The 13,235-nt window shown below is 39.5% G+C and overlaps 1 protein-coding gene across 1 annotated transcript; it reads right to left on the bottom strand.

The window, feature by feature from the left end:
* Positions 1 to 2,113: 2,113 nt before the first annotated feature.
* Positions 2,114 to 8,411, bottom strand: LOC140876337 (uncharacterized). The gene is made up of 2 exons (XM_073280291.1): positions 7,319 to 8,411; positions 2,114 to 2,268 (listed from the first exon to the last, which is right to left on the bottom strand). The coding sequence occupies exons 1-2, from the start codon at positions 8,409 to 8,411 to the stop codon at positions 2,213 to 2,215; spliced, it is 1,149 nt and encodes a 382-aa protein (XP_073136392.1). The 3' UTR covers positions 2,114 to 2,212.
* Positions 8,412 to 13,235: the final 4,824 nt, after the last annotated feature.

The raw sequence follows: 13,235 nt of genomic DNA, 5'->3' as shown, positions 1-13,235 counted from the left end.
TCACCTTGAGACAGATCGACAGCATAAACAAGAAAACCTTCATTTCTTGAGTCCAACAGACGAGTCATTTCGATAGAAGAGACTAAAGGAATCTTAGCTCGAGAACCTCGACCATAGAAATTACACTTAGGAGCAAAACTAGGTCTAAATCGAACTACGCCTCTAAAACAATCAACAGTGGCTTTATTAGAAGTCAGAACATCCATACCCACAATACAATCGAAATCATGCATAGGTAGGACTATAAGATTCAGGTACAACACATTATCAGCATAGAGCAACACCGCATTAAACACAGCATTATCAGTTATGATCATTCTTCCCATTGGAGTAGCAACTGATAAATTTCCATTCATACTAGTGGTGCAAAGATCATGCGAAGCGACAAATGCATGAGAGATAAACGAATGTGATGCTCCCGTATCAAAGAGTACTCGTGCTGCAAAACCACATAGAGTGCAATTACCAGTAATTACAGTACCTGGAGCTGCCTGTGCCTCGTCCTCTGTCAAGGCAAATACACGAACTGGTGGCTGATTTTGCTGACCACCTTGACCTCTTGATTGCTGATGTGGCTTGCTCGACTGCTGAGAAGAGGGGGATGGTGCAGAAAATTTGCCACTAGGTGTTCCACTACCTGCCTGCACTGATTTTCCTATCTGACTGGGGCAAACTCGAGCAAAGTGTCCTGGTCTACCACAAACATTGCAAAGTCCTTGAACTCCCACACATTGATTGCTGAAATGTTTCCCACCGCAGTTATCACAATAAGGACCAGTGTAGCGTTGTCCACTCTGCTTTCCAGAACCTTCAGAACTAGTAGAACTAGAGCCAGATTTCTTGAATTGTTTCCCTTTTGGACGTAAAGATGAAGTACTAAAATGACTTGAAGATTGCTTGCCAGATTGGTGCTGGATAGGAGTCTTGTTTCCACTTCTCCTTCGAAAACTTGCCTCAGCCCTTTTTGCCAATTCCACAGCTTTGTGATAATTCATTGGCTTTCCAGTCGAGACAAATGGATGCAAGCGATCATCTAATCCTTCAGTGAAGCTTTCAACAATAGCTCCCTGACTAGCAGCAACATGAGGAGCATACTTCAACAGTTCGTAAAAAGTATCAACATGAGGAGCATACTTCAACAGTTCGTAAAAAGTATCAGCATAGTCTTCAACCGACATATTTCCTTGTTTCAAGTTATGGAATTCAGTTGATTTGGCACTATAGAATGATGGAGGACAATAACTTTTCCTGAACTTGAGCTTGAATACATCCCAAGATGGCGTTACTTTCTGAGATTCCAAAGTCATCAAGGTAGTAGCCCACCACATCTTAGCACGATCCTTCAACTGGTGGAGTGCTAGCTTCAAACGTTGCGCCGACGGATATTCAATCAAATCAAAGAGATCTTCAATCTCGGTAATCCAGATTTCAGCTTTTTCAGGTCCCTCATTACCAAAATAACGAGGTGGATGCATGGTATGGAAACGGGCAACTAACTCATCCATCCTAAGTTGTTCCAATCGTCCAGTAGCTTGATTAACCTCGGTATTAACATCAATGCGAGGTCTCCCACGACCACGCCCACGTTCAACATTATTACCACTTTCAGCCATTCTATAAATATAAATCATAATAAGAATTAGAATGAAAATAAACATATCACATATGCACATAAACATGCTGAAAAGTAGCAACAACAAGCGCAAAAATCAACTTTAGTGTCTAGACTCGAGTGTCCTAGACTCTAGTTTGAGCATATCCCAGTTTATGCTTTGATACCATGTTGTGAGGCCCGGTTACTCTAATTATATTTAATTATCAAACAATTAAGAAATTAATAGACAAAGCAGCGAAAAAAAAGATTTAAAATAAATTTTGGGCCAATAAAAATTTCGGCATGACCTCCCCGTAAGTAGGACATCCCAGAAATACTCAGACAGCAGTTTATATAAAATAACTAAAACTAGGACCTCAACAAACTTAAACATCACACAACCAAGTGCCGGCCAGGCACGAAAACAAATTAAAACAGTTAACACATACATGAGCCGACAAGGCTCGATAACAATTTAAAACATAGCAGGAACTCTCAAATACAACACAAACAATCGGGGCATCTCCCCGGAGAATATAAAAATGACTCTGACATAATACATAATATAACTCCGATAATACATAATATAACTGGGAGACAAGACATGATCCAACCTCCTCAACGAGCTCCGCCAGCGGACCCTCCGCCTGGTGCTGAAAAGTCACTTGGGTAGCCTACCATGGTGCCAAACAGCAGCCACAGTAGCCCCCCATAATTAACTGAGGTTAGGATTCTGGTATGAAACAGTTAGGCAGCAACAACAAAACATATAAACTATGCATAAACACATTATAAAATGTAGTATGCAATGCATCAACTGGGTTCAAAGTAAACGGGATAACAGGAGCCAACAAACGGTACGATAACAACTGGAACAATGCTCGAGCTAGAACACAGGGGAGCTACATCGTTATGTAACTAAACCGCCCTGCCAAGTATGCGAGGTATGTCGTGCTGGGTGAAATTAAACACCCACGACTCGGCCTCTATACAGCTGATAACGATACAACAGATAGGCACAATAACGAATAACATACGATGTCAAGATTCCAAGTGCATATCACACAGAAAATGCATCAAGGAATAGACAATCATAATTTCGGTCTCAGGGATACTAGGCATAAAAAGCCACCAGCTGATTCCCGAAATAACAATACGTGTGCCCAGAGTACAATACAACATGATAACGGGTAACAAAAATGATAGGGCTCAACGTGTGATGTAGTGAATATCATGCCCTATTCTAAATGCCACAAAATATATCAAATAATTTAACATATAAACAACGAGGCATTTAAATTCACATAATCCATATAGTTCACGTAATCAACATAATATCGGCAAAACAATATTTATATTTTTACCGTTGTATGTTACCAACCATAACATACCTATACCAATTCAAACGAAGGTCCTCAACTCTAATTCCCAAAGTTTCGGCCTACAACACAATTTATATTCCATAATATATCAAAACAATGCGATATAACCAACTAATTCAAATTAAATCCAAGAGGGTAAACTCCCAAAGTCGGCAGCCTGTTATACCTCGACTAAACCAGCTGGAATTTGGGTTTAAAAGCTTCAATATTCGAAGCTAGACTGATCTGGAACCGAACAAATATTGTATCACGGCGGTGACACGACGGCAGCTCGCCGGAGGACCCAAAACGCAACTGAAACGAGTCGAAATGGTGAGCTAGCGTTTGGACATGAACTAGGTTCCGAGTCCTACAGTTACTAAGCTTAAAAGGACTGAAACTCACCAGAAATTAGTCCGAGAAGAACCCACGAAGAACAGATCACGAACAGAGCTTCGGCATTGCACAGAAGCAGGTCACGAACTGGAATTGATTTGGGTTCAAACGGGCATCAAATTCAGAGATTCTTAGCTTGAATCGAAGCCACGGATGTAAGGAAGAAAACCCAACAAACGAATCGAATTTTGGACTCCGAACGAGAAAGTTATGAGCGAAATACGCAGTCTGCACAGTTGGTGACGGGAGTGACGGGATTTGGGGTTAGGGATGAACTTTATTTTCTCTTTCTTCCTTTTGTTTTATGCGTGTATATGTATATATGTAAGGGTGTGTGTTTGCCTCTATTTAATTATTATTTGGGCAACTTGACACAGTCCAGATATTTTAACGCTCGTGTATTATTTTAGCTCTAATATGTATTTTATATCGTTTAAATCTCGATATTCAAAAATACATATTTTTAATACACTTACTAATTTATTTGGCATAAATAATTATTTTAATTTAGCATCTCAATAATAATTCTAATTATGCCAAATTACCAGATAATTAACTTCTGGGTCTTACATTTCTCCACCACTAAAAACAAATTTCGTCCTCGAAATTTTAGTTTACACACATACATCTGAAACGCAATACACCACAAATCCATGCTAGGAATCAAACAAATATGGGTAAGAAGTTCTCATCTTCTCCTTTGTCTCCCAAGTTGATTCCTCTACCCCATGCCTCGACCACTGAACTCGAACTAGTGGTACAATTTTGTTGCGAAGTACTTTCTCCTTGCGATCCAAGATACACATAGGATACTCTATATAAGACAATGCTGGATCCAGTTCAACCTCATCAGGCTGAATGACATGAGACGGATCGGGCTCATACTTACGCAACATAGATACATGAAACACATCGTGGATGCCATCCAAAGATTATGGCAACTCCAACCGATAAGCACAAGACCCAATACGTTAAACAATTCTATAGGGACCAATGTATCGAGGTGACAACTTACCTCTCATACCAAAGCGAACAACACCTCTAAACGATGAGATTTTCAGAAATACAAAATCTCCAACTTGAAATTCCAAAGATCGACGACGTTTATTTGCATAGCTTGCTTGTCGATCTTGGGCAGCTTTCATTCTTTGACGGATCAACTGAACTTTGTCATGCATTTCCTGAACAATCTCGGGTCCAGTCAATTGCTTTTCACCGAACTCATCCCAACAGAGAGGTGATCTACATCTACGACCATACAAAGCTTCAAAAGGAGCCATACCTATAGTCACTTGGAAACTGTTATTGTAAGAAAATTCCACTAATGGTAAAGCTTCTTGCCAACTGTCTTTAAAATCCATAATTACAGCTCTAAGCAAATCCTCAAGAGTTTGGATTGTACGCTCAATTTGACCATCGGTCTGAGGATGGTATGCAGTACTCATCGCAAGTCGTGTACCCATTTCTTTTTGAAAGCTAGTCCAAAACTTTGAAGTAAATCTAGGGTCACGATCAGAGACTATTGCAACTGGAACTCCATGCAGTCTCACAATATTCTCAATAAACAAACGAGCCATTTTCTTATACGAGTAAGTCCTTTCATGCGGAATAAAGTGAGCTGACTTGGACAATCTATCAACCACTACCCAAATGGCATCGAAGTGACGAGAAGTACGTGGCAAATGAGTGACAAAATCCATAGCCACATGTTCCCAGTTCCACTGAGGAACTTCAAGACTGTGTAGTAATCCTCCTGGTCTCATACGTTCTGCCTTGACTTGCTGACAGACCATACAACGAGATACAAACTCAGCTACATCCTTCTTCATGTTCTTCCACCAAAATTGAGGTCTGAGAATATGATACATTTTCTTGCCTCCTGGGTGGACGCTATAACGAGTACAATGAGCTTCAATAAGGATGGCTGTGCGCAAGTCAGGAATATCTGGGACAACTAATCTTCCATTCAATCGAAGAGAGTCATCTAAATAAATTGAAAATCCAGATTGATGTCCTTGAGTCACTAAATCATAAGATTTCTGAATCTGGTCATCTGACTTTTGGGCAGCTTTAATAATCTGAATTAACTCAGGTTCAACAGAAATCTGAGAAACACAGATAGCATTCCCTTGGATCTGAAAATTCAAACCAGAAGTGCAGATATCCTCGTGCAACTTAGAAATATAGATTGAGGAGAGTTGAGCATCATTATCGACTTTACGACTCAAAGCATCAGCAATGACATTCACTTTTCCCGGATGATATTGGATCTCACAATCATAATCTTTCAAAAGATCCATCCAACGTCTTTGTCTCATATTCAAATCAGATTGAGAAAATAAATATTTGAGACTCTTATGATCTGAATAAATTACAAATTGTTCTCCAAATAGATAATATCTCCAGATTTTTAGAGCGAAGACAATAGCAGCCAATTCCAAATCATGGACAGGATACCTAGATTCGTGTGTCTTCAACTGACGAGAACCATAAGCCACTACTCGGCCATGTTGCATCAAGACACAACCTAATCCTCGAGACGAAGCATCTGTGCAAACAACAAATCCTCCAGAACCACTTGGAATTGTAAGTACTGGTGCAGAAGTCAATCTCTTCTTCAACTCAACAAAACTTGACTCACATTCATCAGACCAAATAAATTTCTGATTTTTCTGAGTCAACAAAGTGATAGGTTTAGCAATCTTTGAGAATCCTTCAATGAATCTACGATAATAACCAGCTAAACCCATAAAACTCCGAATCTCTGGCACATTCGTCGGTCTTGGCCAATTCAATACTGCTTCTACTTTACTTGGATCAACAGAAATACCATGTTCAGAGATAACATGGCCTAGAAAGACAACTCTGTCTAGCCAGAATTCACACTTGGACAACTTTGCATATAATTGTTTCTTTTGAAGAATTCGAAGAATTAACCTCAAGTGCTTGGCGTGTTCTTCTTCGTACTTAGAATAAATAAGAATATTGTCGATGAAAACAATGACAAACTTATCGAAATATTTTCTGAATACACGATTCATCAAGTCCATAAAAATAGCAGGAGCATTAGTCAAACCAAAAGGCATAACTAAAAATTCAAAGTGTCCATATCTAGTACCTTGCAACTGATCAAACAAGTCATCAATTCTTGGAAGCGGATATTTGTTCTTGATGGTTGACTTATTCAATTGTCTGTAATCAATGTACATTCTCATCGTGCCATCTTTCTTTTTAACAAAAAGAACAGGAGCACCCCAAGGTGAAGAACTTGGGCGAATATAACCTTTACTCAACAATTCATGTAACTGTTCTTTCAATTCTTTTAACTCAACAGGAGCTAATCGATATGGTGCTCGAGATATAGGTTCAGTTCCTGGCATAAGTTCTATACTGAACTCAATTTCTCGTTCTGGTGGAAATCCAGGAATTTCCTCAGGAAATACATCAGAAAATTCACAGACAATAGGAATGTCAGATATTGACCGCTCACCTTGAGACAGATCGACAGCATAAACAAGAAAACCTTCATTTCTTGAGTCCAACAGACGAGTCATTTCGATAGAAGAGACTAAAGGAATCTTAGCTCGAGAACCTCGACCATAGAAATTCCACTTAGGAGCAAAACTAGGTCTAAATCGAACTACGCCTCTAAAACAATCAACAGTGGCTTTATTAGAAGTCAGAACATCCATACCCACAATACAATCGAAATCATGCATAGGTAGGACTATAAGATTCAGGTACAACACATTATCAGCATAGAGCAACACCGCATTAAACACAACATTATCAGTTATGATCATTCTTCCCATTGGAGTAGCAACTGATAAATTTCCATTCATACTAGTGGTGCAAAGATCATGCGAAGCGACAAATGCATGAGAGATAAACGAATGTGATGCTCCCGTATCAAAGAGTACTCGTGCTGCAAAACCACATAGAATGCAATTACCAGTAATTACAGTACCTGGAGCTGCCTGTGCCTCGTCCTCTGTCAAGGCAAATACACGAACTGGTGGCTGATTTTGCTGACCACCTTGACCTCTTGATTGCTGATGTGGCCTGCTCGACTGCTGAGAAGAGTGGGATGGTGCAGAAAATTTGCCACTAGGTGTTCCACTACCTGCCTGCACTGATTTTCCTATCTGACTGGGGCAAACTCGAGCAAAGTGTCCTGGTCTACCACAAACATTGCAAAGTCCTTGAACTCCCACACATTGATTGCTGAAATGTTTCCCACCGCAGTTATCACAATAAGGACCAGTGTAGCGTTGTCCACTCTGCTTTCCAGAACCTTCAGAACTAGTAGAACTAGAGCCAGATTTCTTGAATTGTTTCCCTTTTGGACGTAAAGATGAAGTACTAAAATGACTTGAAGATTGCTTGCCAGATTGGTGCTGGATAGGAGTCTTGTTTCCACTTCTCCTTCGAAAACTTGCCTCAGCCCTTTTTGCCAATTCCACAGCTTCGGGATAATTCATTGGCTTTCCAGTCGAGACAAATGGATGCAAGCGATCATCTAATCCTTCAGTGAAGCTTTCAACAATAGCTCCCTGACTAGCAGCAACATGAGGAGCATACTTCAACAGTTCGTAAAAAGTATCAGCATAGTCTTCAACCGACATATTTCCTTGTTTCAAGTTATGGAATTCAGTTGATTTGGCACTATAGAATGATGGAGGACAATAACTTTTCCTGAACTTGAGCTTGAATACATCCCAAGATGGCGTTACTTTCTGAGATTCCAAAGTCATCAAGGTAGTAGCCCACCACATCTTAGCACGATCCTTCAACTGGTGGAGTGCTAGCTTCAAACGTTGCGCCGACGGATATTCAATCAAATCAAAGAGATCTTCAATCTCGGTAATCCAGATTTCAGCTTTTTCAGGTCCCTCATTACCAAAATAACGAGGTGGATGCATGGTATGGAAACGGGCAACTAACTCATCCATCCTAAGTTGTTCCAATCGTCCAGTAGCTTGATTAACCTCGGTATTAACATCAATGCGAGGTCTCCCACGACCACGCCCACGTTCAACATTATTACCACTTTCAGCCATTCTATAAATATAAATCATAATAAGAATTAGAATGAAAATAAACATATCACATATGCACATAAACATGCTGAAAAGTAGCAACAACAAGCGCAAAAATCAACTTTAGTGTCTAGACTCGAGTGTCCTAGACTCTAGTTTGAGCATATCCCAGTTTATGCTTTGATACCATGTTGTGAGGCCCGGTTACTCTAATTATATTTAATTATCAAACAATTAAGAAATTAATAGACAAAGCAGCGAAAAAAAAGATTTAAAATAAATTTTGGGCCAATAAAAATTTCGGCATGACCTCCCCGTAAGTAGGACATCCCAGAAATACTCAGACAGCAGTTTATATAAAATAACTAAAACTAGGACCTCAACAAACTTAAACATCACACAACCAAGTGCCGGCCAGGCACGAAAACAAATTAAAACAGTTAACACATACATGAGCCGACAAGGCTCGATAACAATTTAAAACATAGCAGGAACTCTCAAATACAACACAAACAATCGGGGCATCTCCCCGGAGAATATAAAAATGACTCTGACATAATACATAATATAACTCCGATAATACATAATATAACTGGGAGACAAGACATGATCCAACCTCCTCAACGAGCTCCGCCAGCGGACCCTCCGCCTGGTGCTGAAAAGTCACTTGGGTAGCCTACCATGGTGCCAAACAGCAGCCACAGTAGCCCCCCATAATTAACTGAGGTTAGGATTCTGGTATGAAACAGTTAGGCAGCAACAACAAAACATATAAACTATGCATAAACACATTATAAAATGTAGTATGCAATGCATCAACTGGGTTCAAAGTAAACGGGATAACAGGAGCCAACAAACGGTACGATAACAACTGGAACAATGCTCGAGCTAGAACACAGGGGAGCTACATCGTTATGTAACTAAACCGCCCTGCCAAGTATGCGAGGTATGTCGTGCTGGGTGAAATTAAACACCCACGACTCGGCCTCTATACAGCTGATAACGATACAACAGATAGGCACAATAACGAACAACATACGATGTCAAGATTCCAAGTGCATATCACACAGAAAATGCATCAAGGAATAGACAATCATAATTTCGGTCTCAGGGATACTAGGCATAAAAAGCCACCAGCTGATTCCCGAAATAACAATACGTGTGCCCAGAGTACAATACAACATGATAACGGGTAACAAAAATGATAGGGCTCAACGTGTGATGTAGTGAATATCATGCCCTATTCTAAATGCCACAAAATATATCAAATAATTTAACATATAAACAACGAGGCATTTAAATTCACATAATCCATATAGTTCACGTAATCAACATAATATCGGCAAAACAATATTTATATTTTTACCGTTGTATGTTACCAACCATAACATACCTATACCAATTCAAACGAAGGTCCTCAACTCTAATTCCCAAAGTTTCGGCCTACAACACAATTTATATTCCATAATATATCAAAACAATGCGATATAACCAACTAATTCAAATTAAATCCAAGAGGGTAAACTCCCAAAGTCGGCAGCCTGTTATACCTCGACTAAACCAGCTGGAATTTGGGTTTAAAAGCTTCAATATTCGAAGCTAGACTGATCTGGAACCGAACAAATATTGTATCACGGCGGTGACACGACGGCAGCTCGCCGGAGGACCCAAAACGCAACTGAAACGAGTCGAAATGGTGAGCTAGCGTTTGGACATGAACTAGGTTCCGAGTCCTACAGTTACTAAGCTTAAAAGGACTGAAACTCACCAGAAATTAGTCCGAGAAGAACCCACGAAGAACAGATCACGAACAGAGCTTCGGCATTGCACAGAAGCAGGTCACGAACTGGAATTGATTTGGGTTCAAACGGGCATCAAATTCAGAGATTCTTAGCTTGAATCGAAGCCACGGATGTAAGGAAGAAAACCCAACAAACGAATCGAATTTTGGACTCCGAACGAGAAAGTTATGAGCGAAATACGCAGTCTGCACAGTTGGTGACGGGAGTGACGGGATTTGGGGTTAGGGATGAACTTTATTTTCTCTTTCTTCCTTTTGTTTTATGCGTGTATATGTATATATGTAAGGGTGTGTGTTTGCCTCTATTTAATTATTATTTGGGCAACTTGACACAGTCCAGATATTTTAACGCTCGTGTATTATTTTAGCTCTAATATGTATTTTATATCGTTTAAATCTCGATATTCAAAAATACATATTTTTAATACACTTACTAATTTATTTGGCATAAATAATTATTTTAATTTAGCATCTCAATAATAATTCTAATTATGCCAAATTACCAGATAATTAACTTCTGGGTCTTACATTTCTCCACCACTAAAAACAAATTTCGTCCTCGAAATTTTAGTTTACACACATACATCTGAAACGCAATACACCACAAATCCATGCTAGGAATCAAACAAATATGGGTAAGAAGTTCTCATCTTCTCCTCTGTCTCCCAAGTTGATTCCTCTACCCCATGCCTCGACCACTGAACTCGAACTAGTGGTACAATTTTGTTGCGAAGTACTTTCTCCTTGCGATCCAAGATACACATAGGATACTCTATATAAGACAATGCTGGATCCAGTTCAACCTCATCAGGCTGAATGACATGAGACGGATCGGGCTCATACTTACGCAACATAGATACATGAAACACATCGTGGATGCCATCCAAAGATTATGGCAACTCCAACCGATAAGCACAAGACCCAATACGTTAAACAATTCTATAGGGACCAATGTATCGAGGTGACAACTTACCTCTCATACCAAAGCGAACAACACCTCTAAACGATGAGATTTTCAGAAATACAAAATCTCCAACTTGAAATTCCAAAGATCGACGACGTTTATTTGCATAGCTTGCTTGTCGATCTTGGGCAGCTTTAATTCTTTGACGGATCAACTGAACTTTGTCATGCATTTCCTGAACAATCTCGGGTCCAGTCAATTGCTTTTCACCGAACTCATCCCAACAGAGAGGTGATCTACATCTACGACCATACAAAGCTTCAAAAGGAGCCATACCTATAGTCACTTGGAAACTGTTATTGTAAGAAAATTCCACTAATGGTAAAGCTTCTTGCCAACTGTCTTTAAAATCCATAATTACAGCTCTAAGCAAATCCTCAAGAGTTTGGATTGTACGCTCAATTTGACCATCGGTCTGAGGATGGTATGCAGTACTCATCGCAAGTCGTGTACCCATTTCTTTTTGAAAGCTAGTCCAAAACTTTGAAGTAAATCTAGGGTCACGATCAGAGACTATTGCAACTGGAACTCCATGCAGTCTCACAATATTCTCAATAAACAAACGAGCCATTTTCTTATACGAGTAAGTCCTTTCATGCGGAATAAAGTGAGCTGACTTGGACAATCTATCAACCACTACCCAAATGGCATCGAAGTGACGAGAAGTACGTGGCAAATGAGTGACAAAATCCATAGCCACATGTTCCCAGTTCCACTGAGGAACTTCAAGACTGTGTAGTAATCCTCCTGGTCTCATACGTTCTGCCTTGACTTGCTGACAGACCATACAACGAGATACAAACTCAGATACATCCTTCTTCATGTTCTTCCACCAAAATTGAGGTCTGAGAATATGATACATTTTCTTGCCTCCTGGGTGGATGCTATAACGAGTGCAATGAGTTTCAATAAGGATGGCTGTGCGCAAGTCAGGAATATCTGGGACAACTAATCTTCCATTCAATCGAAGAGAGTCATCTAAATAAATTGAAAATCCAGATTGATGTCCTTGAGTCACTAAATCATAAGATTTCTGAATCTGGTCATTTGACTTTTGGGCAGCTTTAATAATCTGAATTAACTCAGGTTCAACAGAAATCTGAGAAACACAGATAGCATTCCCTTGGATCTGAAAATTCAAACCAGAAGTGCAGATATCCTCGTGCAACTTAGAAATATAGATTGAGGAGAGTTGAGCATCATTATCGACTTTACGACTCAAAGCATCAGCAATGACATTCACTTTTCCCGGCTGATATTGGATCTCACAATCATAATCTTTCAAAAGATCCATCCAACGTCTTTGTCTCATATTCAAATCAGATTGAGAAAATAAATATTTGAGACTCTTATGATCTGAATAAATTACAAATTGTTCTCCAAATAGATAATGTCTCCAGATTTTTAGAGCGAAGACAATAGCAGCCAATTCCAAATCATGGACAGGATACCTAGATTCGTGTGTCTTCAACTGACGAGAACCATAAGCCACTACTCGGCCATGTTGCATCAAGACACAACCTAATCCTCGAGACGAAGCATCTGTGCAAACAACAAATCCTCCAGAACCACTTGGAATTGTAAGTATTGGTGCAGAAGTCAATCTCTTCTTCAACTCAACAAAACTTGACTCACATTCATCAGACCAAATAAATTTCTGATTTTTCTTAGTCAACAAAGTGATAGGTTTAGCAATCTTTGAGAATCCTTCAATGAATCTACGATAATAACCAGCTAAACCCATAAAACTCCGAATCTCTGGCACATTCGTCGGTCTTGGCCAATTCAATACTGCTTCTACTTTACTTGGATCAACAGAAATACCATGTTCAGAGATAACATGGCCTAGAAAGACAACTCTGTCTAGCCAGAATTCACACTTGGACAACTTTGCATATAATTGTTTCTTTTGAAGAATTCGAAGAATTAACCTCAAGTGCTTGGCGTGTTCTTCTTCGTACTTAGAATAAATAAGAATATTGTCGATGAAAACAATGACAAACTTATCGAAATATTTTCTGAATACACGATTCATCAAGTCCATAAAAATAGCAGGAGCATTAGTCAAACCAAAAGGCAT

Source organism: Henckelia pumila, chromosome 1, assembly GCF_033568475.1.
Source record: "Henckelia pumila isolate YLH828 chromosome 1, ASM3356847v2, whole genome shotgun sequence".
NCBI lineage: Eukaryota > Viridiplantae > Streptophyta > Magnoliopsida > Lamiales > Gesneriaceae > Henckelia > Henckelia pumila.
Note: the sequence above shows the minus strand (reverse complement) of the source record. Positions and strands in the feature narration are given on the sequence as shown.

Excerpts from the sequence above, each read along its gene's own strand:
- LOC140876337 (XM_073280291.1), bottom strand. The coding sequence starts at position 8,411 with ATGGCTGAAAGTGGTAATAATGTTGAACGTGGGCGTGGTCGTGGGAGA. Across the intron at positions 2,269-7,318 it reads CGAGGCACAGGCAGCTCCAG|GCTACCCAAGTGACTTTTCA; the intron begins GTACTGTAATTA and ends GCACCATGGTAG.